The sequence below is a fragment of the Clupea harengus genome, chromosome 12, assembly GCF_900700415.2.
Source record: "Clupea harengus chromosome 12, Ch_v2.0.2, whole genome shotgun sequence".
Lineage (NCBI taxonomy): Eukaryota > Metazoa > Chordata > Actinopteri > Clupeiformes > Clupeidae > Clupea > Clupea harengus.
Window position 1 is genome coordinate 18619792 of NC_045163.1, and position 27214 is coordinate 18647005.

At 43.0% G+C, this 27214-nt stretch overlaps 2 protein-coding genes across 3 annotated transcripts; both read right to left on the reverse strand.

Annotated features, from left to right (window-relative positions):
• Window positions 1-1149: 1149 nt before the first annotated feature.
• On the reverse strand, window positions 1150-9610 carry LOC105902500 (bile salt-activated lipase-like). The gene is made up of 11 exons (XM_012830087.2): window positions 9520-9610; window positions 9087-9237; window positions 6210-6329; window positions 5083-5283; window positions 4124-4254; window positions 3846-3953; window positions 3489-3603; window positions 3084-3270; window positions 2717-2920; window positions 1708-1905; window positions 1150-1489 (listed from the first exon to the last, which is right to left on the reverse strand). The coding sequence occupies exons 1-11, from the start codon at window positions 9580-9582 to the stop codon at window positions 1312-1314; spliced, it is 1656 nt and encodes a 551-aa protein (XP_012685541.2). The 5' UTR covers window positions 9583-9610; the 3' UTR covers window positions 1150-1311.
• LOC105902507 (bile salt-activated lipase-like) lies at window positions 1150-26319 on the reverse strand. 2 transcript variants are annotated; one of them, XR_004164763.2, is made up of 12 exons: window positions 26215-26319; window positions 25766-25916; window positions 25222-25341; window positions 23524-23721; window positions 22743-22873; window positions 22465-22572; window positions 22225-22339; window positions 21808-21994; window positions 21461-21664; window positions 20486-20683; window positions 20058-20290; window positions 1150-1256 (listed from the first exon to the last, which is right to left on the reverse strand). XR_004164763.2 is itself a non-coding variant. In XM_012830095.3 (11 exons), exons 1-11 carry the CDS (start codon window positions 26275-26277, stop codon window positions 20113-20115), a joined length of 1653 nt encoding a protein of 550 aa, XP_012685549.2. In that variant the 5' UTR covers window positions 26278-26319; the 3' UTR covers window positions 19916-20112. The 2 variants fall into 2 exon arrangements, 1 of the variants encoding a protein (XP_012685549.2); XM_012830095.3 differs by lacking the exon at window positions 1150-1256 and having other exon boundaries at window positions 19916-20290.
• Window positions 26320-27214: the final 895 nt, after the last annotated feature.

The window sequence follows — 27214 nt, forward strand, 5'->3', positions numbered from 1 at the left end:
TTCGACGAATCCGAAGCAGGAGGTTGGTGGAGGGATAGTGGTTTCCATACACTGGCTGTCAGTATGGGTCTTTTGGGCAATACCCAGGTTCAAGACATTTAGGTTTGAGCTTAAGATTTTATAAGTGGTTTGAGGTGAGGTGAGAACAACATGCCTATTTTACTTTGAATCCAATAACTTATTTTATAACATATGTATGAAGTGAGTCATTGCGTCAGTTTTGTAATAAATTACATCTCCATTCACTGATACGAGATTTTTAAATAAAACAGCCCTTTGAGCCTAATTGGCCCATTCAGACCTAGTTGGACACAATCATTAAAGTGGGGAAACCCTCCCCAAATAAGTCTGGAGAAAAGGGGGTAATTTGTTGAACCAAACATGTGCTTGTGTGACATGAGGGGGAAACCCTATCTGTTTTCATTTAAACCCACGAGTTTGAGATGAGAATTGCGACATTTTATTGTCGAAATGCCCCACCAAAATTGAACACCTGCTTGAAGCAGTGGACTCAAATGAGAGCAAACTTTTCAAGCCTCGATACGGAACTCTGTCTGGAAGTGCTTGGCGTTCTTGACACAAGCTTCAAAGCCTCGGTGTCACGGTAACACCACTACCACTAATATGGCCACATTTATGTGAATGATAATGATTACGTGAGAACTAGTGTCAAAAAGTTAGAAACTATGCAGGGTCAATGGCATCCTCACCCCCTGTCCTCCTACAGAGGAGCCCAATGGCCTCTCACATTGCAGGCATTTATCGCTCTCTAGTGGTGTTTTGGTGTATTGCAGCTGGCTCCAAGTACATTACATCCCAGTGTATGGTGAACCAGGAGCCTGGACGTGCTAACAGATTCAGAGAAACATTCTCTTCATCTCTCCAAGATGTTTAAAAATACCTTAAAGTGTGGTGTAGTCATTTGCAAGGGTGGAATGATAGGGCTGCTACTCTATAAACTGCGTTTAACAAGTAATGCTTTAGGGAACACAGCAGAAGCCCCATATCCTTACAGGATATCCAGTCAATCCAGGCTGACTACAGAACCCAGGGGGTCACAGGGACATTTTGAATGGAAAATTACAATTGCATTTCACTCCCAAGGATATTTTGGAGTCTTGTGCACAGGCATAAAAGCACAACTGCCGGTAAAAGTTATAAGTGTTTTTATTGCATCAATCTGTTTAATTTACTTCAATAGCATGGTGAACAGTGAGCTGATTTGCTTTTGAGTTGAACTTTGAGGAAACTCCCTTGTCTAGACCATAGAAGTGACATACTGAAATGGACTCTATGTAACTCTAGGCTGGTCTACTCAGAGATGGTGGGCAAGCTGGCGTAAGTGTTGGTCCAGTAGTTCACAAAGCGCAGCCTCATCTTCTGCTTGACAGAGTTTCTGCCCATACTGTGGTTGATATCCACATACTGGTGGGTCTCATTGTTAAATGTAGGCCAGGTGACAGGAACGTTCTCCCCTTTGTTAGGGTCTCTGTTGATGAGGGAGTACAGAGACAAAACATTTAATGGAATTTATTAATATTTCTTGTTATCTTGATTCTTAATTTAGATTTAAAATATGTACATAATTCAGTTAGAAAAACATTTGTCTTTGCCCATTACCGCCTCATTCTATGATCACAGTTTGAATGTGAATAACATAAAGGGGCATTTATTGATCTGACTAAATAAATAATCTCTCTGCTATACCCTGTCTTAGCAAAGTTGGTCCAGTAGGCGATCATGTATCCAGAGACATCACGGTGCTTGGGCCAGTATGCCAGATGGTTGACGAAGGGCTTGCCAAAGACAAACTGCAAGTCCTCAGCGTGGTCAGCCCCCATCCAGCTGGGGAAGGTGGGATTTCTAGAGGCCTGAGAGAACAGGTAAGAGTAGGTACGACCGGTCCTGAGGAGAGAAAGAGAGGGAACGAGAGAGAGAGAATAATAAGTCAGAGACAAGAATTTGTCCTTTTTGTCCATATGTAAGTCAGCGTTGTGAAATTAGCCGAAACTCAACAGCCAAGATGGCAGACTCTATTCCTGCAGTTTTCCTTGAAAACCCCTGCCCATTTGTTTGCAGACTGCTAAGGTCCATACACAACATGATTGACAGGAAGGTCTCTGTCTCTTGGTTATTTGTTTGAACAAACTATATATGTATTGCTTCCAGATGTGAGGAGAATTTCATAGAATATTATATAAAGTCTTCGGAATTAATATCAGTTAATATCAGGCTAATTGCCTTTAGTTTGTAGTGGCAATTTTGTAGTAGAAATAAAAAATAGTATTCATAATTATAGAGTATAATTGCCTGTCCCTACGAGTCGGGTTTTTGTTAGCTTAGGGAGTTTACATAGGGAGTGGGTTCTGTGCTGCACCACCATATTTCTACAGTAGCCCTGAACGGATAAGCCAAAACACTGGCTCATGTTTTTATGGTATTTGACGGCCACTATAGGTACTACAAGGTACTACACCTTATGAAGGAAAGGGTTTTCAGCTGGTTGCAATTCAGCTCCCTCACCACTAGATGCCACTAAAAACTACACACTGTACTGTTAACCTGTCAGGTTATGCATGCCTAAGATATTCTTTCCATAGCAAGACAAAGTGGTCATGTTTGAGTGATTTTGTGTGCGTGTCTGTAAGTAAAACCCTTTGATGCCTGGGCTTGAACTGTTTCACCCATGAACTGAGTCTCCATCAGGGAGCCTTACGTGGCAACGCTGTTGTGCTGGTAGAGAGCGGCCTGGGTGGGCACCAGAAAGATGAAGTCGGTCTCCACCTCCACAACGGCCCTCTTTATTTCCTCCTTGGTAGGCTTGTTCCCCCAGGTGTGGGAGTATTCGTTGAAGGCCAGGTCAGCACCTTGTGGTCCCTTCTCTTTGGTGAGAGAGGCCACGAGGGTCTTTAAATCCTCACTAACATGAAAGAGGGAGCGAGAATGAGATGTTGAAGCAAAAGAATAATTATAGGTTGTCAGGTCTGAGCTAACAGCAGTGAGTTTAGTGAACAATCTGCATGGGTGTGTTTCATGAGTATACACAAGGTAAAACATAATGTTAAGAGTAGCCAGCTACTTACAGGGGTGTATGCTGAATAGGCTGGTTGAGGGAGGGCACATCCAGACCAGCGAAGAGGTGGCCATCCATGTCGTTGGCACCAATAATGTAATCCATCTCTGCAGCGTTTACAAACAGGTTGGCAGGCTCGTCAGGCAGGAAGTCGCCATCGATGACAGGAGAGAGAACCAGTTTTTGGACAACGGGAGCTAAGAAAGAGACATCCAATCAGAAGGTAGCAGCAACAAGAAAAAGGACTCCCCACACACACACAAAATAAACACATTTGTTATTCAAGATCACATAGTTCTCACGGTGTTATCTTGTTCATTGGTGTTTTAAATGACTAAAAACCTAAACCAAAACTGTAGGTTTAAATCACAAAAACAAAAACGACAACAATGAAAGACCCACAGTCCCAACTCACCAGATGGAGACGCATGCATGTCCAAAGATCCAGCAAGAGTCAGAGTTCTAGCATCAGTCATCTTCAGACAAGCTGCCATCTTGTCATCAGTTGGACAGCCCACCCTTGTGGCAACCTGTGAAGGATCGTTCCCATTAAAATAGTGGCAAAAAGAGGAATGACTGAATGTCTCCTGTCAAAGGTGTGGTAACACTATAACAACATATGTCGCATGAACACTCAAACTTGGGAATCAGACCAATTCCTCTTTGCAACTATGCATTACGTAGGCCTCAAGCCTCATTATGGCCCAAACTACAGGTATGAGTATGTTAATGCATGTAAGAGAAGGCGTCTGACTGAAGGTAACATGTTTACCAGCTCAGCAAATTCTCTGGGGTTCCTGTTGACGGCCCAGGGGCAGAGGGCCACACCACTCTGGGAGATGCCTCTGCGGATGAGCCCCTTGTTCTTGGGAGAGATGAGCTGTGGATAACAAAGAGGGGGGTAGCACTATAAATGTGTGCTGTAACTGGGTATGGCCAGTGGTAGCTCCTTACAGAACACCACAGTGCTACTTTGAGAGAGAGAGAGAGAGAGAGAGAGAGAGAGAGAGAGAGAGAGAAGAAACAAGAGAGGGAAGGACAGATTCCTACCTGGAAGTTGACACTGGCGCCTCCAGCAGATTCTCCGAAGACGGTGATGTTGTCGGGATCTCCACCGAAAGCACGGATGTTTCTGTGCACCCAGGCAATAGCAGCATGCTGATCCCACAAGCCGTAGTTACCTGTAAGCGATATTGATCACTCCTTTAAGTTCAGGTCAGTATGAATTCTACTTCAGATGTATTAATCTATATATAATATAATTGCCTTCTTTTTAGTTTAATCCAGTGGTCCCTAAACTTTTCATGGCAGGCCCCACTTTGACAATGAAAAATAATTTGTACCCCCCCACCACCACCACGGTGTGAAGATTGAGACACTCACAAATTACAAAAACAGATGCCAGCTGTTGCATAGCTTTTCAACATTGTTTCTAAATTAGAACGGTTAAACATCAATCAGTTAAACTAAAATATTTCTTTATTTTTAACATTTTAATTCAACACTAGGTGATCATTTTATTAATAATTAGGCTATCTATCCTTTCTATCATATAGGCTAAACGCTAGGCCCTGGCCATATTATATAAGTACAAGGTAGGCTATAAACTCATCACCTAATAGGTTAGTTATAGGCAACTATGCTCTAAGAGCAATGACATACAAAGTTTGACCTGTAGTTGTTTCTAGTTCTTTTTTTTCCACCCTCAACCCCCTGCTGAAATTCCAGCCCCACAAGTTTAGCCAAAGTTAATTCTACTCGGTTCAATTCTATACCATTCAATTCATCTCAGTACCTACAATGAGTGACTACTAATTCTCTTGGCTCATAGAGAGCTTGCCCTGAACTACAGTGAGTGACTACATATTCTCTTGGCTCCTAAAGAGCTTATCCTGAACTACAGTGAGTGACTACATATTCTCTTGGCTCCTAAAGAGCTTATCCTGAACTACAGTGAGTGACTACATATTCTCTTGGCTCCTAAAGAGCTTGCCCTGATGCCTGTTTACCAGGGATGCCGTCATCTCCAGTGCTGAGGAAGCCCATAGCTCCGACACGGTAGTTCAGTGTCACAACAATGACGTTGCCTCTGTTGGCGATCTCCTCTCCATCATACAGGTAGTTGTTCAGGACGTTAGCCCCCATGGCACCACCGACAAGGAAACCACCCCCATATATCCAGACCATGACAGGGAGGCTGTGAGAAACCTCTGTGGGAGATGAGATGTTGGTTGGTATTTTTTACATTAGAATACACTTTAGAGTGACAAGACCTGTTCGGAAATATCTGATACGTACTATATAGTTATTGTATGTATTATATGAGATGAACTCATATGAGATGATATTGAATAACACAAAAAGTTGCCAGGACAAAGAGTGTTTTTTTGTATTCATGTCATAAGTACGAACCATCGTGTTGGAAGTAAAGAAAATAAAGATTATCGCAACGTGTGCCTGGTCAGCACAGAATGACAAGTTGCGCTGTTCTGGGGGCAAAATGGTGGAAGAAGAAGCACAAGGAGTGTTCTGTTGTATGTATAAAAACTGCAAGGAATTCTTTGAAGCAGGGGTAATCCAGATTGGAGAAACTTCAACAAACAATGGAATCAGTATTCTGAGCACCAGTTTTGCTCATTTGTACCATGTTAAAAGCAACATTTACTCTTCTTTGCTTTTTTATGTCTTTCCATCGCTTTTTCACTTCATCCATTTCCCTACATGTAGATGCATGCTAAACTTGCTTTAGAGTGGTGAAGAATTACTGTCCTGTATTCTGTCTCTGTTTGATGACACCATATTAGCGTGTATATCTATTTCCTGATCTCTAAATCCCTGTTGCCTTTTAATGTAGGTGGTTCTATAATTCAATTCAATTGCGCCCATTGAATGAACGATACCATTCAATTGCAGACACCGTAAATGTGTGTGGTGTATGTTCAATGGCTACATGTTTTCTATCGAGATGTGAACACCCAGGATGGTGAAGCCATGACCTTGGTTTTGACAGCAGTAAAGCCTCTATGTTAAGTGGTAGCCTATGTGGCGGCAGTGTAGGGTTTAGTGTTGAGTAACAAGTTATTTGGTGTGTGTTGTATCAAAAATGTGTCTTTCCATGAGGTTGAGGATGGAGTACCTTTGCGTCCCTGAGGTACCCAGACGTTGAGGAAGAGACAGTCCTCATCACCGCGGGTGTCTGTCTGGATGAGGTTGAGCTGGGTGCATCTGTTCCTGAAGTCTTTGGCTTTCAGAATACCTGTGGACAGGAGAGGGAACACGATTAATGTAGCTGCACATCTATGTCTTTGAGTAATAATGCTACTGTGGTTTTAGGATATTGTCGTGAAGTTGTGACGTTTTTATAGTCGTATGAAAATAAGTATAGGCCGCATTCTCCCATGCTCTTAAGGGGGGGAAAAGAGGAAGAAAAGCTGCTACCCACTTTTTAGTCTACACGTCTACAGTCTACAGGTGCAGCAACCTCTAAATCTGGGCATTTTTTATGTAAACATAATTTACGCGTTTTCTGCCCTTGACTCCGAGGGCTGCAGTTAGTCAAGTTCCACCACAAGGCGAAACACCATATTGCCTTTGAAGTCGGCAGTAGGCCTTATTCTAACATTATTGTACATGTACAAACAACGTTGCAAAATCAAAATGCTTGTCAAATTTATTTAAAAACTTTTTTAAATGTTTAAAACTACTGAGATAACGTTACGTTTTTTTTACATCACAGTGTAACACAAGGTAATATTTAAGCAATAAGGTACGAGAGGCAGTACTGTATCGTCAATAATGTACTGTTCAAGGGTGTTGTTAGGCCCGACGCGAAGCGGAGGGCCGGCAAACCCTTACACAGTACATTATTGACGATACAGTACTGCCTCGAGTACCTTATTGCTTTTATAATACAGTTGCCAGCAACATTATAAATAGTAACTAAATAGTAAGCTGCCTTTCAGCAAGAAATAGTTGTAGTAGCCACCAAACGTTGTGTATCGGATTTCAGTAGCCTAGACTCTAGAGAAAATAGTCCCCGAATGTGTGGCTGTTGCTATGCAACAGACAAACAGCATTGGGAACATCACGTTTGTTAGCCTGTACTCTCCTGAGCAAGCTAAAGTGGTAATAGCTAGCGAGCTGTTTACGGTCACAACCCACAGAAAGTTCAAAATGCCCGGGATATGTTGTGCTGATGGATGAGACAACAGTCGCCAGAGAAAACCTAGATATACAATTGATACAATCGTGAATAATTGCTGTGTCTTATTAGAGCTAAACTCCCCTGAGCGAGCTAAAGTGCTAATAACTAGCGAGCTGTTTAGCCCTTTGGGATTTGGCTACAACTCGTTAGCCCATATTGGCACTCTTGATTGCTCAAGAACGGTTAGCTTTGATAAGATCCAGGATACATGTCCTGTGATCTCATACATATTGTTTTTGTCTCCAAATGCCATATCTTGGTGTCGTTCACCCATCCTGCAACTGCATATTGAAAGGCATCTCTACTCTTGAAATCTCCAGTTTATGGGGATGGATTATGTACAAGATAAATGTAAATGTCGGGAAAAGAAAGTTGGGGCAGATGCTTTGCAAAAACACAGAGGAATTGCTAATCGCTAACGGCTAGTAGCATGCTAACCTTTGATAGGTGGCTAATACACCTCGCAAATCCTCTTAGACATATTTTTCAGTTACAATAATGGCGTTTTTATATTGTACAGTGTCTATTTCTCGGTAACTTTCTAAAAATCTAATAAAAAAAAAGTCAAACTTAAAACTTTTAGGTACAAATACGATGATCTACGGAGATTTGGTCCGCCATTTTTTTTTCGAACTAAGGTAGTATATTTTGAGTGCGCATTGATATGGAACGCTCAGGTAAATGTAAACAGCTGTACAGTACATTATGGCTCAATACAGTACACCCCGTGACCTCCTTTCAACCAATCAGAATGCTTGATTTCATCTACCCGTATTATAATCTACATTACATTACAATAGGCTACCTTGTTAAACAGAAGGCCGAGTATTCCGATCTCGTTTGGATATACTGGATCTTAGCGATGCGCAGTGCATCCAGCGATTTCAACTTGACCGTGAAGCCATAATCTTGTGCAGACGCCTGAATGAATAACTTTCAAGCCACAGTAATCATCGACATTCGACATCGACATTCTCTGCAGATCCTCATCAAATTAGTGTTCTGTCTGTCCCTGCACCTGGTTCGTTTCAGAGGGTGGCTGATATGATGCACATATCTGCATCAGTGGTAAGGTGTGATTACTTGATTATTGAGAGTTATAAAAATAGGCGACGCAACATGATCTTAAGTTGTACTTCTTTGTTAGGTTTATGTATGAGATAGAAACAAATATTTTCATTTGAGGTTGTTCGTAATGCAACTCTCTCCTTGTTTTCATTTACAAAGTCTGGTGTCTGTTTTCCATGGATTTTAATGACGTTAAGGCTAAGGTTAAGGTTAATGCGATAATCCATTATCTACATTTCTACATCACGCCTTTTTCATGAGCCTGCTTTCATGCTGTGGGTGTAATCGAAGTGCAAAGGGGAGAATATCCCTGAAATGTGCATAACTGGAGGCGCGCAAAAAATAGACTTAACCGAGAATGGGAGAACACAGCCCCTACGCAGCTTTAAAATAGTTGTTCTTGCCATATGTGGACATTGCTATTTGTGTTTGTGTCCCAATGAAAAATAATCACCAATGACACCACTTTAGGAGAACCTTCATAACTATAACCAACATAACCATATCATAAACATGCCAATGCAAATCCTGTGTACTGCCATAAACCTTTCTTGATGGATTATGTCCACTTTCATCAATGTGCCGTGGTACCAATAACAGCAACCGTCATGGCACATGGATTGTAATGATGATTAATGTCAGTCTCATCAAGAGAATTGTTACCACATTGACCATGCAGTTTCACTAAATCATGCTTCCCATAAGTAAATCTTAGCGACACTTATCAGATGGGTCACCCACCATCCCAGCCAGGGTGGGGTTTGGGCTTCTCGAAGCGAATAGGAGGAGCAGCGAAGGGAATTCCTTTGAAGACGTCCATGTAACGAAAGAGTCCGGAAACAGCATAGTTGTCTCCCGAGACTAGACCGCCTTCAGTATACACAGTTCCCAACTGCGAACAAAAACACAACAAAGTAAAGCAGATCCTGAAGAACTAGATGTAAAGCAACAAGAAGGAAATGGAACAGGTCAAACATGAATTCAATTCAATTTAATTTATTTAGCGCCAAAACAATAACATTGTCTCAAGGCTCTTAGTGTTACATTTGAACACAACTATATAGTGTACATAACATGCCATACTTTAATGGTATCCCTTGTATACATTATCTTCTGTTTAATTGTTAAAAAAAAATATTTAACAAAAACTGCAACAAAAGTCAATAAGGCTCACAGTAGCTGCAGAGGCAGATGCCAGACAAATGGCCGCGACCAACAGAAGTTCCAGCATGGCCATGGTGAACTACTAGCAACACCTGTGGGGCCTAGGGGCTTTTTCTTAGGGCTTTTATATCCTATCGCAGTGTGATTTATCCAGCGTTGCATAATCAAATCAAATTTTAACTCACGTGTGAATTTGTATCTCTCTCCCAGAGGGTTTAAAAACACACTACATGTGGACGGGTTGTCTGAGGTCAAGTGTTGTCAAGTGAATGGGCTATTTTCCAATGGATATTTGCGTTCAAATAATCCTCAATTGAGCAATAATTTCATAGCAATAAAGTCACATGCTTTTCTAATTTAAAATATTCTGAATTCTAGATTAATTACCAGAAGGTTTAGTCCAGTGATTATTAGTTGCTTTTTGTCTTTCAGCTTGAGGTGAGGTGAGAACAACATGCCAATTTTACTTTGAATCCAATAACTTATGTTATAACATACGTATGAAGTGAGAGTTTGCGTCAGTTTTGTAATAAATTACCTCTCCATTCACTGAAACGAGACTGAGGAGTCTGTCATTCCCATCAGAGGATTACATCAGTGGGCTACTTGTAAGGTACAGTCTGTATAAATTTGTTTCTGTTTGCTCTTGTTAAGGTATCAGATCCTTGCATTAACTGCAATTCAGAGGGATGTAAGGCAGGATGCAAATCTTTGGATTGGAAAACCACATATGGCCTTCTTCCACTTGTAATTACTCATTAGATGTGGGTTAGGTGTTGGTTTACGGTGCCTCTAACAAACATTCTGTACCAGTTGTTGATCTTCCCACCCTCCTGCTGGGACTCTTATCTCTCTCCTCTGTCTCTGGCTTTTTCCCTGTGCTTTTCCATGCCAGGGTGAAACTAGGGGCAGGGAAATTAATTTAAGAGTGACACACCCACTATAACCTTCAGGACACCTATTCCGCCATTGGTTTAGGAGGCGCGTCTCACAGGGGGAATGTTGAGGGAGAGCAGCAATAGATGTCTGTGCATCTAACATTTATGACCATGTGTCATAAAGGCCCCATGCACACGAAGTCTAGTTTGCCTGAACCCGGATTCATTTTTCACACATATCCACTTTTTAATCGCGTGCACATGAACCCAGCGAATCAGATTGAATCCGCTGTAGTACATCCCCCACGCCTGTTGGTGGCGCTTTAACAGTGCTACAGACAACTGAAGAAAATGGAGAAGAAGACAGGAGCATGCTAATAAAGTGACATATGATGTCGCTACCGGACGGTAGTCCTTTAGCGGATGATAGTCCCTCACATTGCGCATGCTCAGACACAAACGGTTTACGGCATAAGGCTCAGCATAATCGCGCATGCTCAGACAACAAAACGGTTTACAGCATAAGGCTCTGGCTTGTCTTAACGCATAATGTAGGTTTATTTAATGTAATATTTAATAATATTGTAAACGGTTTAAACGTCAACATATGGGGCTTGTCTTAACACATAATGTGGGTATATTTAATGTTATATTTAATTATGTTGTAAATGGCTAACAGCAAAAGGCTCTACGTCAACATATGGGGCTTCTCTTAACGCATAATGTGGGTATATTTAATGTTATATTGAATTATGTTGTAAACAGCTAACAGCATAAGGCTCTACGTCAACATATGGGGCTTGTCTTAACGCATAATGTAGGTATATTTAATGTTATATTTAATTATGTTGTAAACGGCTAACAGCATAAGGCTCTACGTCAACATATGAAACGAAACTGGGGAGAGATTTTTTGATCCTCCACCTCATCTGTTTTGTCCACTGTGACAACATCTTCCTCGTTTTTAAATAAATGGTCATGTTTTGAGATAACTGGCTTTCGTCGCTTTTTTCCTCCATGATTGAAAATGGATCTGTCGTTGTGACGCCTGCGCGGCTTCGCTGTTGACAGCAGTCAACAGTGTCGCAAAGTGACGCATGCGCAATGTGAGGGACTACCATCTGCTAAAGGACTACCGTCCGGTAGCGACATATGACAGTAGTCGAGCTCCAACTAGCAACGTTTAGCCTAGCCGCATAGCCTACATTTAATCTGCACAGTAACACATTATGGTGGTTTATAAAATCAGTGGTCAGAGCAGACTGTAGGTTGAGCGAAAAATAATTATATTTGTTATTGATAATAAAGAGTTTAGAACAGAGCAACAAAGCAATGTGCAACATGACATGTCTGAGTTGTTTAAATGCCTGTGCTTTATGGAGATGCTGAGCTTGAGCACGAGAGACCACAATGCAAGTGCTGTGGATCCTGGATGTTTCGTGGTTTACAATTGCTTCCAATTTCATGGTTTTATTACTAACAACAAATGTAGGCTATTGTTGAGGGCTTTGTCCTTCACGTACTGTAGGCTACCTCTGAAGTAACGTTAACGCTAGCTAGTAGCTATCGCTATCGTTGTCTGACAGGACTAAAGCTAACGTAACATTCATCTTTATTACAGACCGTTTTGAAACTTCCGTCTATAATACAAATCTTTTCACGTCAGATTTGCTCATATAGGCTATTGCTGACACTTTTAAAAACTGGTTTTTGAAAAAATGGTCTGATGCAAATAGATTAAACAGTGATAGATTAAAGTGTGGCTTGTTAATGTAACCGAGCGTTGGCACTTAGATCTTTATAGCACAAGAATGACACAGGCTTGGAAGGGAAAACAGTCTCGTTTACTTCGTAAGCAGATAAGAAGTGAGTTAGTTACAATGTGAGAGCCGGAATACCTTTTTCCAAGTACGGAAACCCCGAGGGGATAAAATACATTCACTCTTCACCAGTCCCATACTAGTCTGTTACATACGTCCCCCCCAACGAGAATAAACGTCCACGTTTACAACAGAACACCCACCAGCTAGGCATGCCATGCAGTGAAGAAACAACACAGGAAAAAAACATGTGCAAGCATAAACAAAATGTAGGTCAAACAGCAACCTGAATCTATGGCTGACAGAATAAAGCATTCCATGAACACAAAATTACAAAGACAATTATTTTTTTTCAGTATGTTTTCCTTTTTTTTCACATTTTCCACACATATTCAGTAAACAACAAAATCACTTAAATGTTCAGGGGCCCTCAGCACCCTTCCTTGCCTACTTCTGACAGGCACAGACAACGTATCGTTCCCCTCTGAACAAGGCCCATCGACTGAAGGAGACAGCCCTAACTGGTCAGGGCCCGGAAACACAGTCCCAGGAGAACAAGGGGTAGGGGACAAAGGAGGGTCATTCACTTGTGGCTGTGAAGGCAGGCGAGTTGGCAGTGTATACGGTCTAAGTCTGTCATAGTGTACTACCTGCTTCCGCTCATCACAGTCAAAGGGATTGGCAATGCGGTAAGTGATGCCTGGCACATCACCTGAGTCCATCACCTGCAGGACTTGATATGGCCCCTTCCAGTGCGGGGCTAACTTCATGCGGCTCTCCACTGGGTTGTTAAGCCACAGCAGAGCACCCACCTTGTAGGGTTTGTGACGAGCTCTCTCGTCATGATAGAGCTTCTGCCGTTCATGAGCCTCTGCACCATGCATACTGGCCCTGCTGAAGGCGATTTCCAGCATCGCTCGCAATGAGGAGGTAAATCCGACATGGGATCCAGGTGCTTTTGACTCCATAGCACGGGTAGGTATCAGTATGTCTGCAGGAACTCTCGCCTCTCGTCCATGGGCAAGGAAGTATGGGGTGAAATGTGTGCTGGCATGTACTGATGTGTTGTAAGCAAAGGCCACCTGTTTCACATACTCATCCCATTCACCCCCACAGTCAAGCAGAGTCTTCGCTAGCTGATCAATTAAAGTCCTATTAAAGCGCTCCACCATTCCATCCGATTTCGGATTGTAGGGAGTGGTGCGCGTTTTTGTGATTCCAAGCAGTTGACAGAGGCTCTGTATAACCTCTGCTTCGAACTGGCGCCCCTGATCAGTATGCAGGCGTTCCGGCACGCCGTGCACCAATACATAGTCTTCAAAGAGACACCGGGCTACAGTTTGTGCTGTCTGATTGGGTAAAGAATACAAATTGACAAATTTAGTAAAATAGTCCTCAACTACTAGTACATACCGGTTGCCCTTTGTTGTCAGTGGCAACTCAACAATGTCAGCGGCCACTCTTTCCAATGGACGGGTCACACAAGAGCCACCCATTGGTGCTCGATGGGATGGCACCGGGGACCGGCGTGTCTGGCATGCTCTACACTGCTCACACCAGTTCCTGATATCCTTGAACATGGATGGCCAGTAGTAGACTTGACGTGCTTGTTCCCATACACGTTCTGCTGAGAAATGCCCAGAGGCTGGGCTACCATGTAGCTGACGCAGGAGATCCGGTACAAGGATAGAGGGAACCACAATTTGATTGAGTCTGTCACCAGTAAGGGAGGAGATAATACATCGACATAACAGTCCATCTCGCATTATCAGGCGATCGAATTCTGCTGAAAACTTCCTTAAACTATAAGAGGCCCCTTTAAGTTGTGCTCGAGACGGCCTCCGTGATGCCTCCAGCCATCCGAGAACAACTTGTAAATCCGCATCAGCCTCCTGTTGTGCTCTGATATCTGCCAAGTCATGTCCCAGAGTGAGAAGTGATGGCTGGGGGTCTGGTGGCGTTGGATGTACGGCGTTAACTCCAACCATGGTATCCAAGGGGCTCAATCTGCTATCAGCCAGGTAGTCTCTTTCTGGCCGTCGGGAGAGAGCATCCGCATTCATATGGCGCTGACCATCCTTGTACACAATGTCCCAGTTGAGGGGATCCAGCTCTAAGATCCATCTACCCCTTCTGCCTGTTGGATCATGATCAAGAGTCATGCGTCGGAGGCTTAACAGAGGGCGATGGTCTGTAACAATGGTGAAGGACGTAAGCCCGATGTAATGCCGGAACTCGCGCACCGCCCACACAACTGCCCACAACTCACGGTCAAAAGTGGACCAGCGCCGCTGTGTTTGATTCAGCGTTTGGCTGGCATAAGCCACTACATGCTCCACCCCCTCCTTCACTTGGGCAAGGACAGCCCCGACAGCCTCTTTGGATGCATCCGTGAACACTTTGAAGGGTACACTGAAATCTGGTAAGGCCACAATAGGAGCAGAGGACAGCATATCCTTCAGGTAAGTGAATGATGTTTCACAGTCTACAGTCCATTCAAAAGCTACATATTTTCCCATTAGGTGATTGAGAGGGGCAGCATGTTTGGCAAAATTTCGTACAAAACGCCTGTAATATGAGCATAGGCCCACAAACGCCCGGACCTCTGATGCAGACTGAGGAGTAGGCCATTTCCTGACCTTCTCTGTGTTCTTTGGATCAGGTTGGAGGCCCTGCTGAGAGATGACGTGACCCAGGAAAACCACATGATTTCGGGCGAGATGGCATTTTGATGGATTTAGCTTTAGCCCGGCAGCCTTGATCCTTGAAAACACTTCCCTAAGGCTGGAAAGATGGCGCTCGAACGTGTCACTGTAAAGAAGGACATCATCTAGGTACACCATGCAGATGTTCCATGGTAAACCCCTCAGCACTAGTTCCATCATCCTCTGATAAGTAGCAGGAGAATTGGACAAACCCATTGGCATTGACCGCCACTGGTAAAGGCCCTGCCCAGTGGTAAATGCTGTCTTTTCACGATCCTCTTCCGCGACTTCCAATTGCCAGAATCCGTTAGAAAAGTCTAGTGTGCTGAACCACACAGAACCTGCCAGTGCATCCAGTGTGTCATCTACCCGTGGCAGAGGATGACAGTCTTTCACAGTCACACTGTTGAGGCGTCTGTAGTCAACGCAAAATCTCCATTTACCATTCTTTTTCTTCACTAAAACGACTGGAGCGGCCCAGGGGCTGCAGCTCTCTTCAATCACGCCATCTGCAAGCAGCTCTGCCACCTGTTTCTCGATCTCAGCCCTCTTTCCAGGTGAGGTTCGGTACGCGCGTTGCTTAATGGGAGGATGGTTATTTGTGTGAATACGGTGATTCACCAGTGTGCATTTGCCTGTGTTTCGGTTATCGCCAGAGAAAATGTCCCCATACTGCTGGAGCAATGCAGACAATGTTGCCTTCTGAGATGTTGAGATGGGGGAATCTTCTAATGACACAGGGGGAATGACATGGGATGACGGGTTAGCTGTCACTGCAGCCACATCATGTGATAGTGAGTTTATGTCTGTGTCATTGATTGTGTAAAATTCCCCTAAATGAGTGCCCTGCTGTAAAACAACATCACTTTTTGTAGGATTTAAAACTCGAGCACATGTCACTCCATTTCTCACTGCTGTAACCGTGTGAGCTACAACTAAGTTTGAGCTATCAGGAATATTGGGCTCTAAGTATCCAACAAAGTAATTTGAATAAGCCACAGATGAGCTAGGTGGGTGGACATTCACAGGCACAATAATCTCACTAAGTGGGGGGAAAGTCATGGTGTTGGCAATGGCAACGTTACAGCACACAGGGGTTAGATCACTGCCCCGGAGTAGAGGAATGGTGGTATCCCATAGTTGAAGCTTGCCGTGGGTGATGTCCAAAAGGGCATGGTTTTTCACTAAAAAGTCCCAGCCCAATAGCACCGCTTGTGTAGTTTCCCTCAACACATGAAAAGTATGCTGCCATGACTCTGTGCCCAGACACAATATGACAGGAATTGTGCCTAATGTGTCCAACATTTGTCCGTTCACTGCACAGGCACTTACATAGTCTTTCTTTAGGGGGCGGTTACGAAGGGAGGGGACAGACATTCTGAAGTCAGCACTAATGAGAGACACACTTGAACCTGAGTCCAGTAACATGGGAACCACCGTGCCTTCAATCACACCTTGAACATAAGATATTGGTGTCTCACCTTCAATGCTGTTCACAGAGTTTGTAATTACAGGGTTACTGTCAGTGTTGGTCGGTGAGCCCAAAGAGAGTGCAGCTGGCGTTCGGCCCACAACATCAGCTACATCCCGTTTCCCTGGCGGCTGTGCTGGTGGTCACCGTGAGGGGAGATGAAGCGCACGCCCCGTCTCCTAGGTGTCTCCTCCTCATAACGTGTGTGTCGGCCCGGGCTTGAACTGCGTCTCCCAGGTGACCCGGCAGGACCAGGACTTCCATGGCCGCGAGATGCTGCGAATGGCCTCCGGTCCCCACCAGGTGATGGGAATCCCCTGTCCGGTGAGCGGCCCCGCTGTAGCTCACGGGAGGCTTGCGACTGGCATCCATATCCACCACAAGTGCAACAACATGGGCTCCTCCCTGATGAAGGAGAGCCACGCCATGCCATGATTATCCTCGGCCATCAGTTTCATTTCGACTTTCATATCCCTCATCTCTTCAGTCAGGCTGTGTATCGCTTTGTGTAGGCCCCCATAATCAGTCACTGAGTGAACGGAGGCTACCTGTCCTCCAACACTGGTCATGCAGCCAGTGACTTTAGCAGCATAGTCTTGTTTGACCGCCTCTCTGCCATTCTCACACCGCTCAGCAATTATCAATGCTTCTTCCATGTCTGTAGCTCCTTGTTCGTGACACTTTAACCTCAAATCAGCATCCAAACCAGCGAGGAAACGGCGGAACTTTTCCTCTCCAGTGGCATTTCTTTCATAGTCAGGAAATGCCTCCGCAACAAGCCGGCTGATATCAGCAGCAAACACTACGAGACTCTCGTGTGGGGCACGGGAGCGGGCAGAAAGATTGGCTCTGAAACGATCCAAAAACTGTTTGCGTCCAAAGGCTTCCTTAAGTCTCTCTTTCACAGCACTATAATCAGCCTGGACTGTAGTAGGAAGGCTATCCCACAATAAGAATGCTGCTCTGCTCAAACGAGTTGGAAGAATTCTCACCAGTTCATAGTGATAGGTTGTCTTCTCATCCCCTTCCACGAGAGCGCGGACTGCCACTTCAAATTGACGTGCCCAGCAGAGAAAACTTTGCTTCTCATCCTCTCCAGAAAAAGGAGATGGTAAATCAATCTTCACCCTGGCGGCATGGTAATCTTTGTCCCGTCGGGTGTCAAACAGCATAGAACCCTCTTCTTCTTTGCACCACATGTTAGCTACTATTAATATTTTTTTTTTTTTTTTTCGCCGTCTGTATTAGCCTAAAACGGCCGTGCTAAGCCAGACATCGGATAGCTAACCGCTAGCAGAATAAACAATACAAATCCACTACACTCTAAAAATAAAACGACTATTGCAAACAAAACGAAACTATAGAATTCATCAACCTTTTGGAAACCGCTGCCACCAATGTAACCGAGCGTTGGCACTTAGATCTTTATAGCACAAGAATGACACAGGCTTGGAAGGGAAAACAGTCTCGTTTACTTCGTAAGCAGATAAGAAGTGAGTTAGTTACAATGTGAGAGCCGGAATACCTTTTTCCAAGTACGGAAACCCCGAGGGGATAAAATACATTCACTCTTCACCAGTCCCATACTAGTCTGTTACATTAATGTCATCCCTCTCCTAACAACATCGATTTAGATAGATAGATAGATACATTTGTATTAATCACGTTAGGGAAATTCACGTGTAAAAGCAGCAAGGTAATAGGAAGAATTTTTTTTGGAGAGCTGTTATAACTGGCTGCCACACTTACTGCGCCATGGCAACCCATTCAGTTATTAAATAATGCCGGTTGTGTCCGTTGTTCTGGCTGGTCTAAAAAATTATGTCCAACTGGCTAAGTAAGACCACGAAAAACTATCCACATGTAGGTAAAGCAGCACACTATCCCAATACAAACAACTAAGCACAGTAGAAAAATGTAAGTCACGAAAAAGGAGCCACGTCATACATTTAGTTTATGTTGTTGCTGTTATGAAGTGAAGCAGTGGGGTTAATACGGGTTCAGCCTGAGGTTGCATGCAATCACGTGATGCGATCACGTGGGGCAATCAGATTGGGTTTGCGGATGCCGTGCATATGAACACCAGCCCGCGACCAGATTCGAGTTTACTCACTTTGGACCCCCGATTCGAAGGAGTGCGGATACAGTGTGCGGATACAGTGGGTTCGTCTGCACGATAGGGCTATCCGGAGACGTTTCTCTCCGGGTTCAGGCAAACTAGACTTCGTCTGCATGGGGCCTAAGGCAGGGGTCTTCAACCTTTTTCAGCCCAAGGACCCCTTGGCTGAGAGAGACACTGAGCAGGGACCCCCACCCCCACCGCCACAAATTTGGGCCTGATATTCATATAATTTATTGGGAACTAAGTGTCAGTCACGCACACACACACTCCCCTACACATGTTTGAACAGAATTACAAATCATCTGTGACACACAACTCGTTTCAATTTATTCTGTTTATTATTGACATTTGTTCTCCCTTACAGTTAGCCATAACTCTGTATTCAATTAGGTAGGGACAAAGAAGTGAGTAGCTTGAGAAGCTTAAGTATGGATGAAATATCTCATACTTAGTGAGAGATCTGACGTTTGAGAATTCATCATTCATGTCTTTGGCAACAACATTCTCTCTATGCAGTGCGTCATACATGGCTCTTGCACCGTCTGTGCACATCGCAACACATTTTGGCCAGCGTATTATATCGTGTTCACAGGAAAAATTGTCGATCACTTTGAAAATCTCTGAACTTTTTTTACCTCCAGGCAGCTGCTTACAGAATAGAAATTCCTCCTGCATCTCATTTTGGTCGACAAATCACAAAAAAGCTAAAAGCTGAGCGTCGTTTGACACATCGGTGGATTCATGTAATTGTAGTGCAAAATAATCTGCCTTCGGGAGTTTTGCGACTAGTAGTGCCCTGACATCAGCTGGCAATTAATCAATAGGGCGAGCATTGGGATGCTTTTCAGTTTTTTTACGTACTCATCCTTCCCAAACATTGTTTTGCACATATCACTAGCTGTTGGCAATATTAAACTTTCCGCAATTATGTATGGCTGTTTGGTCTGAGCGACACGTAATGCAACTTGATAAGAGGCTTGATAGCTCTCACACTTTGGCTGATTGTCTCATCAAGGTCTGCTGGCCCTCAAAAGATTTTAAACGGGAAATATTAAATGTTTTTTTTCTTTCAAGTGAGCATGGGTTGTCTTTGAGTGTCGTCGCAGCTTTGATGGTTTCATAGTTTCATTTGGTAGCACGGAAGAGCAAACCAGACACACTGCTAATTCTTCACCATCGGTCTCTTTGTAGGTGAAGGCAAACTTCAGATAATTCTCTGAATATGTACGCGTCTTCTCCCGTTTGCCAGTCCATATCCAGTCAATCCTACAGGCCACTGAATATCTGACTACAGAACCCAGGGGGTCACAGGGACATTTTTTATGGAAAATTACAATTTTACATTAAATACATTTTACTCCCAAGAATAATTTAGAGTCTTGTGCACAGGCATAAAAGCACAACTACCAGTAAAAGTTATAAGTGTTTTTATTGCATCAATCTTTTTCATTTACTTCAAAAGCGTGGTGAACAGTGAGCTGATTTGCTTTTGAGTTGAACTTTGATGAAACTCCCTCCCATTGTAATTATCACAATGATATGAGTTGAGGATGTCTAGACCATAGAAGTGACATACTGAAATGGACTCTATGTAACTCTAGGCTGGTCTACTCAGAGATGGTGGGCAAGCTGGCGTAAGTGTTGCTCCAGTAGTTCACAAAGCGCAGCCTCATCTTCTGCTTGACAGAGTTTCTGCCCATCTTGTGGTTGATATCCACATACTGGTGGGTCTCATTGTTAAATGTAGGCCAGGTGACAGGAACTTTCTCACCTTTGTTAGGGTCTCTGTTGATGAGGGAGTAGAGACACAAAACATTTAATGGAATTTATTAATATTTCTCGTTATCTTGATTCTTAATTTAGATTTGAAATATGTGCATAATTCAGTTAGAAAAACATTTGTCTTTGGCCATTACCGCCTCATTCTATGATCACAGTTTGAATGTAAATTACATATAGGGGCAAAAATCTCTGCTATACCCTGTCTTAGCAAAGTTGGTCCAGTAGGCGATCATGTATCCAGAGACATCACGGTGCTTGGGCCAGTATGCCAGAGGGGAGGCGAAGGGCTTGCCAAAGACAAACTGCAAGTCCTCAGCGTGGTCAGCCCCCATCCAGCTGGGGAACGTGGGATTTCTAGAGGCCTGAGAGAACAGGTAGGAGTAGGTACGACCGGTCCTGAGGAGAGAAAGAGAGGGAGGGAGAGAGAGAGAAAATAATAAATCAGAGACTCTGTTTTGTCCATATTTAAGTCAGCGTTGTGAAAGCCAAGATAGCATATTCTATTCCTCCAGTGTTTCCTTGAAAAACCCTCCCCATTTGACTGCTGTCTATACACAACATGATTGACAGGAAGGTCTCTGTCTCTTGATTATTTGTTTGAACAAACTATATATGTATTGCTTCCAGATGTGAGAAGAATTTCATAGAATATTATATAAAGTCATGGAATTAAAATCAGTCGTGCTGCCTTTATTTTTTAGTGGCAATTTTGTAGTAGAAATAAAATATAGTATTCATAATTATAGAGTACAATTACCTGTACCTACGAATCGGGTTTTTGTTAGCTTAGAATAACCCTTTGTGTTTACATCGGGAGTGGGTTCTCTTCCACAGAGTCCAACTTGCTGCGCTGCCATGTTTCTACAGTAGCCCTGAAAGGACAAACCTAAACACTGGCTTATATTTTTGGTATTTGACGGCCACTGGTACTTGCACCTTGTGAAGGAAAGCGTTTTCAGCTACCTCACCAGTAGATGCCACTAAAAACTACACACTCTACCGTTAACCTGTCAGGTTATGCATGCCTAAGATAAGATATTCTTCCCATATCAAGACAAAGTGGTCATGTTTGAGTGATTTTGTGTGCGTGTCTGTGCCTCGCAAGTGAAACCTTTTGATGCCTGGGCTTTAACTGTTTCACCCATGAACTGAGTCTCCATCAGGGAGCCTTACGTGGCAACACTGCTGTGCTGGTAGAGAGCGGCCTGGGTGGGCACCAGAAAGATGTAGTCGGTCTCCACCTCCACAACGGCCCTCTTTATTTCCTCCTTTGTAGGCTTCTTCCCCCAAGTGTGGGAGTATTCGTTGAAGGCCAGGTCAGCAGCTTGTGGTCCCTTCTCTTTGGTGAGAGCAGCCATGAGGGTCTTTAAATCCTCACTAAGATGAAAGAGGGAGTGAGAATGAGATGTTGAAGTAAAAGAATAATTATAGGTTGTCAGGTCTGAGCTAACAGCAGTGGGTATGTGTCATGAGTATACACAAGGTAAAACATAGTGTTAAGACAGTAGCCAGCCACTTACAGGGGTGTATGCTGAATAGGCTGGTTGAGGGAGGGCACATCCAGACCAGCGAAGAGGTGGCCATCCATGTCGTTGGCACCAATAATGTAATCCATCTCTGCAGCGTTTACAAACAGGTTGGCGGGCTCGTCAGGCAGGAAATCGCCATCGATGACAGGAGAGAGAACCAGTTTGCTGACAGCGGGAGCTAAGGAAGAGACATCCAATCAGAAGGTAGCAGCAACGGAGAAAGGAAAAAGTACCCCACACACACACACACACACAAATGATACACCTTTGTAATTCAGGATCACATAGTTCTCACTGTGTTATCTTATTCATGAGTGTTTTAAATAACTAAAAACCTAAACCAAAACTGTAGGTTTAAATCACTAAAAAAAAAACAGCAACAATGAAAGACCCACAGTCCCAACTCACAAGCTGGAGACACAACCGCGTCCAAAGATCCAGCAAGAGTCAGAGTTCTAGCATCAGTCATCTTCAGACAAGCCGCCATCTTGTCATCAGTTGGACAGTGCACCCTTGTGGCAACCTGAAAAGGATCGGCCCCATTACAATTGTGGCAAAAAGAGGAATGACTGAATGTTTCCTGTCAAAGGTGTGGTAACACTATAACCACATATGTCACATGAACATTCAAACTTGGGAATCATTTACCAGCTCAGCATATTCTCTGGGGTTCCTGACGATGGCCCAGGGGCAGAGGGCCACACCACTCTGGGAGATGCCTCTGCGGATGAGCCCCTTGTTCTTGGGAGAGATGAGCTGTGGAGAACCGAGAGGGGGGTAGCACTATAAATGTGTGCTGTAACTGGGTATGGCCAGTGGTAGCTCCTTACAGAACACCACAGTGCTACTTTGAGAGAGAGAGACAGAGAGAGAGAGAGAGAGAGAGAGAGAGAGAAGGAACAAGAGAGGGAAGGACAAATTTCTACCTGGAAGTTGACACTGGCCGCACCAGCAGATTCTCCGAAGACGGTGATGTTGTCAGCATCTCCACCAAAAGCGCGGATGTTCCTGTGCACCCAGGCAATAGCAGCATGCTGATCCCACAAGCCGTAGTTACCTAGCAATATTGATCACTCCTTTTAGTTCAGGTCAGTATGAATTGTATTCATCTATATAAAAAGTATTTGTACCCCCCACCACCACCATGGTGTGAAGATTGAGACACTCACATATTACAAAAACAGATGCCAGCTGTTGCATAGCTTTTCAACATTGTTTTTAAATTAGAACAGTTAAACATCAATAAGTTAAACTTAATTTATTTTTAACATTTAAATTCAACACTAGGTGATCAGTCCATACAATGTTTATGTGAGGCACAGATTCGTTTTATTAATAACTAGGCTATCTATCCTTTCTAACATATAGGCTTAACAGTACGCCCTGGCCATATTATATAAGTACAAGGTAGGCTATAAACTCATCACCTAATAGGTTAGTTATAGGCAACTATGCTGTAAGAGCAATGGCATACAAAGTTTGACCTGTAGTTGTTTCTAGTTATTTTTTTTCACCCCAAACCTACGCCCCCCACAATTTTAGCCAAAGTTAATTCTACTCGGTTCAATTCTATACCATTCAATTCATCTCAGTACCTACAATGAGTGACTACAGATTATCTTGGCTCCTAAAGAGCTTGCCCTGAACTACAGTGAGTGACTACATATTCTCTTGGCTCCTAAAGAGCTTGCCCTGATGCCTGTTTACCAGGGATGCCGTCGTCTCCAGTGCTGAGGAAGCCCATAGCTCCGACACGGTAGTTCAGTGTCACAACAATGACGTTGCCTCTGTTGGCGATCTCCTCCCCATCGTACAGGTAGTTGTTCAGGAAGTTAGCCCCCATGGAACCACCGACAAGGAAGCCACCCCCATAGATCCAGACCATGACAGGGAGGTTGGTAGAAACTGTACGAGATGAGATGGGTTTTTTTTGTTGGTATTTTACATAAGAATACATTTTACATTGACAAGAACCGTGGGAAATAGCTGACACGTACTATGTCGTTATTGTATGTATTATATGATATTGAATAACACAAAAAGTTGCCTGCACATGCCAGGACAAAATGTGGAGCTTCGTAATCATGTCATCATAACGAACCATAGTGTGGGAAGTAAAGAAAATAAAGATTGTCGCAACGTGTGCCTAAAAAACATGGCATGGTATCAGGGATGTATTACTGCGAAAAACTGCATTCTGCCAGCTGCAACAGCACAGAATGACAAGTTGCGCTTTTCTGGGGGTAAAATGGTGGAAGGAGAAGCACAAGGAGTGACTTATTACGTATTCCGTTGTATGTATAAAAACTGCGAGGAACTTTTCAAAGCTGGTGTAATCCAGATTGGAGAAACTTCAACAAACAATGGAATCAGTATTCTGAGCACCAGTTTTGCTCATTTGTACCATGTTAAAAGCAACATTTACTCTTGTTTGCTTTTTTATGTCTTTCCATTGCTTTTTCAATTCATCCATTCCCCTACATGTAGATGCATGCTATACTTGAATTTGTTAGTAATAGCTGCAGAAATAGTCTGAGTATTTTTGCTTTTGAGTGGTTTAGAATTACTGTCCTGTATTTTGCCTCTGTTTGATGACACCATATTAGCGTGTATATCTCTTTCCTGATCTCTAAATCCTTGTTGCTTTTTAATGTAGGTGGTTCTATGATTAAATTAAATTAAATTGCGCTCATTGAATGAAGGATACCATTCAGTTGCAGACACCGTAAATGTGTGTGGTGCATGTTCAATGGCTACATGTATTCTATCGGAATGTGAACACCCAGGGTGCTGAAGCCATGACCTTGGTTTTGCCAGCAGTAAAGGGTCTATGTTAAGAGGTAGCCTATGTGGCAGCGGTGTAGGGTAGGGCTGAACGATTTGGGAAAATAATCTAATTGCGATTTTTTACCAAAATATTGCGATTGCGATTTAATATGAGATTTTTTTTTTTATCCTCTTTTTTTCCCAACAAAACGTAATGAATTATTTAAATATGACCAACACAATATTAGATACATTTATTGTAAAATATTCTTTCCCATATTTTACATTTTTATTTAACTGCTCATTACAGAAACAAGAACCACTGTGCATTAAAGTAATTTAAAAAAGTCATTTTAAGTATAAACACTAGGCATGCACTTTTTAAACACTGTGTGCAAAATGTATCATCTTAAAAAAAAAAAAAAAAAAAATATTTTTTTTTTTTTTTTTTTTTTAGACCACGTTTTTTAATCGCGAACGTTGCGGTTAGAAAATCGCGTTCTATCATATCGCGATTAAATCGCAAATGCAATTAATCGTTCAGCCCTAGTGTAGGGTTTAGTGTTAAGTAATGAGTTATTTGGTGTGTGTTGTAGCAAAAATGTGTCTTTCCATGAGGTTGAGGATGGAGTAAGCTACCTTTGGTTCCCTGAGGTACCCAGATGTTGAGGAAGAGACAGTCCTCATCACCGCGGGTGTCTGTCTGGATGAGGTTGAGCTGGATGCATCTGTTCCTGAAGTCTCTTGCTTTCAGAACACCTGTGGACAGGAGAGGAAATAGGAGTAATGCAGCTGAAGATCTATGTCTGTGAGTAATAATGCTACTGTGGTTTTAGGATATTGTCCAAAGTTGTGACCTTTTTATAGTCGTATGCAAATAAGTATAGGCCGCATTCCATAAGGGGGGGGGGGGAGAAAGAAAAGCTGCTACCCACTTTTCAGTCTACACTATTCGCTTTGGCAGCAACCCCTAAATCTGGGCATTTCTTATGTAAACATCAGTGGCGTATCTAGCCCTATTTTGGGGGGGCTGGAGCAGGGGTTACAGGGGTAACAGGGAAATTGTAATGATGACTAATGTCTGTCTCATCAAGAGAAGTGTTACCACATTGACCATGCAGTTTCACTAAATCATGCTTCCCTTAAGTGAATCTTAGCAACACTTATCAGATGGGTTACCCACCATCCCAGCCAGGGTGGGGTTTTGGCTTCTCGAAGCGACCAGGGGGAGCAGCGAAGGGGATTCCTTTGAAGACGTCCATGTAGCGGAAGAGTCCGGAAACACCATAGTTTTTTCCCGAGACCAGACCCCCTTCAGTCTTCACAGTTCTCAACTGTGAACAAAAACACAAAAAGTAAATCAGATCCTTAAGATCTAGAAGTTAATCAACAAGAAGGAAATGGAACAGTTGAAACATTAATTCAATTCAATAAAATTGTCTCAAGGCGCTTAATGTTACAATTGTTACAGTAGTAACTGTAAGGTTTCTAATGACCTTGTAATGTCTAAAACACAATTTATATAGTGTACATAACATGCCATACTTTAATGGCATCCTTTATTTACATAATCGTGTTTAATTGTTAAACAAAATGTATCAACCAAAGGCAACCAAAGTCAATAAGGCTCACAGAAGCTGCAGAGGCAGAGCCCAGACAAAGGGCTGCGGCCAACAGAAGTCCCAGCATGGCCATGGTGAACTATTAGTAAAACCTGTAGGACCGAGGGGCTTTTTCTCAGGCCATTTATACCCCTGAGCTACCCTCCCCCATTTGCAGTGTGATTTATCCAGCATTAAATAATCACACACTAGTTAAATTTTTTTAACTAGCGTGTGAATTTGTATCTCTCTCCCAGAGGATTAAAAAAACACACTACATGTGGACGGGTTGTCTGAGGTCAAGTGTTGACAAGTGAATGGGCTATTTTCCAGTGGAGATTAGCATTAAAATAATCCTCAATTGAGCAATCATTTCATAACAATAAATTCACAGGTTTTCTAATTTAATATTCTGAACTCTAGATTCATTATCAGAAGGTTTAGTCCAGTGATTATTAGTTGCTCTATGTCTTTCAGCAAGGGCATGGAGACAGGGGGCGACGTAAAAGGACCTTGGGACACTGAAACAAGTAGGAATTCTTCATTTATCTGCCATGATGTATTTTTCATTTTGATTTATTTTTTCATCAAAACTGTCCCAAGGCACCTCACAGACAACACGCTCACTGACATCTGAATCAGCAGGACCTCTAAATTCAAACCTCCTAAAAACTATGAGCACCTCTAGGGCCCAGCCCTATTGAAGCATCATCTCCTAACCCAAACCCAGAATGTTTCTGGTAATCGCCAATTTCACAAACCATGACATGATCTCTCAGTTTCAACCTGAAACCTCACTTTTGGAATGGGTCATCTTTACATGTTATGGTACAATAAAAAAAATGTAATAAAAAATAATCAACCATCAGTTCTATTGGCACTTAATATGACAAAACCTCTAAATTTAGATTTTCTTTTCCCCCAACAGCAGATACGTATCACCTAGTCAAACAGAGAGACTGTGCCACTTGCACAATAAATTGGCCTGTGGTCACAATAACAGATACTCCATAGTGCATATGAAAAGAAAC

Excerpts from the sequence above, each read along its gene's own strand:
- LOC105902500 (XM_012830087.2), bottom strand. The coding sequence starts at position 9,582 with ATGGCCATGCTGGAACTTCTGTTGGTCGCGGCCATTTGTCTGGCATCT. Across the intron at positions 6,330-9,086 it reads ACCCCACCCTGGCTGGGATG|GTATTCTGAAAGCCAAAGAC; the intron begins GTGGGTGACCCA and ends TCCTGTCCACAG. Across the intron at positions 5,284-6,209 it reads GGTACCTCAGGGACGCAAAG|AGGTTTCTCACAGCCTCCCT; the intron begins GTACTCCATCCT and ends CATCTCCCACAG.
- LOC105902507 (XM_012830095.3), bottom strand. The coding sequence starts at position 26,277 with ATGGCCATGCTGGGACTTCTGTTGGCCGCAGCCCTTTGTCTGGGCTCT. Across the intron at positions 25,342-25,765 it reads ACCCCACCCTGGCTGGGATG|GTGTTCTGAAAGCAAGAGAC; the intron begins GTGGGTAACCCA and ends TCCTGTCCACAG. Across the intron at positions 23,722-25,221 it reads GGTACCTCAGGGAACCAAAG|TTTCTACCAACCTCCCTGTC; the intron begins GTAGCTTACTCC and ends CATCTCGTACAG.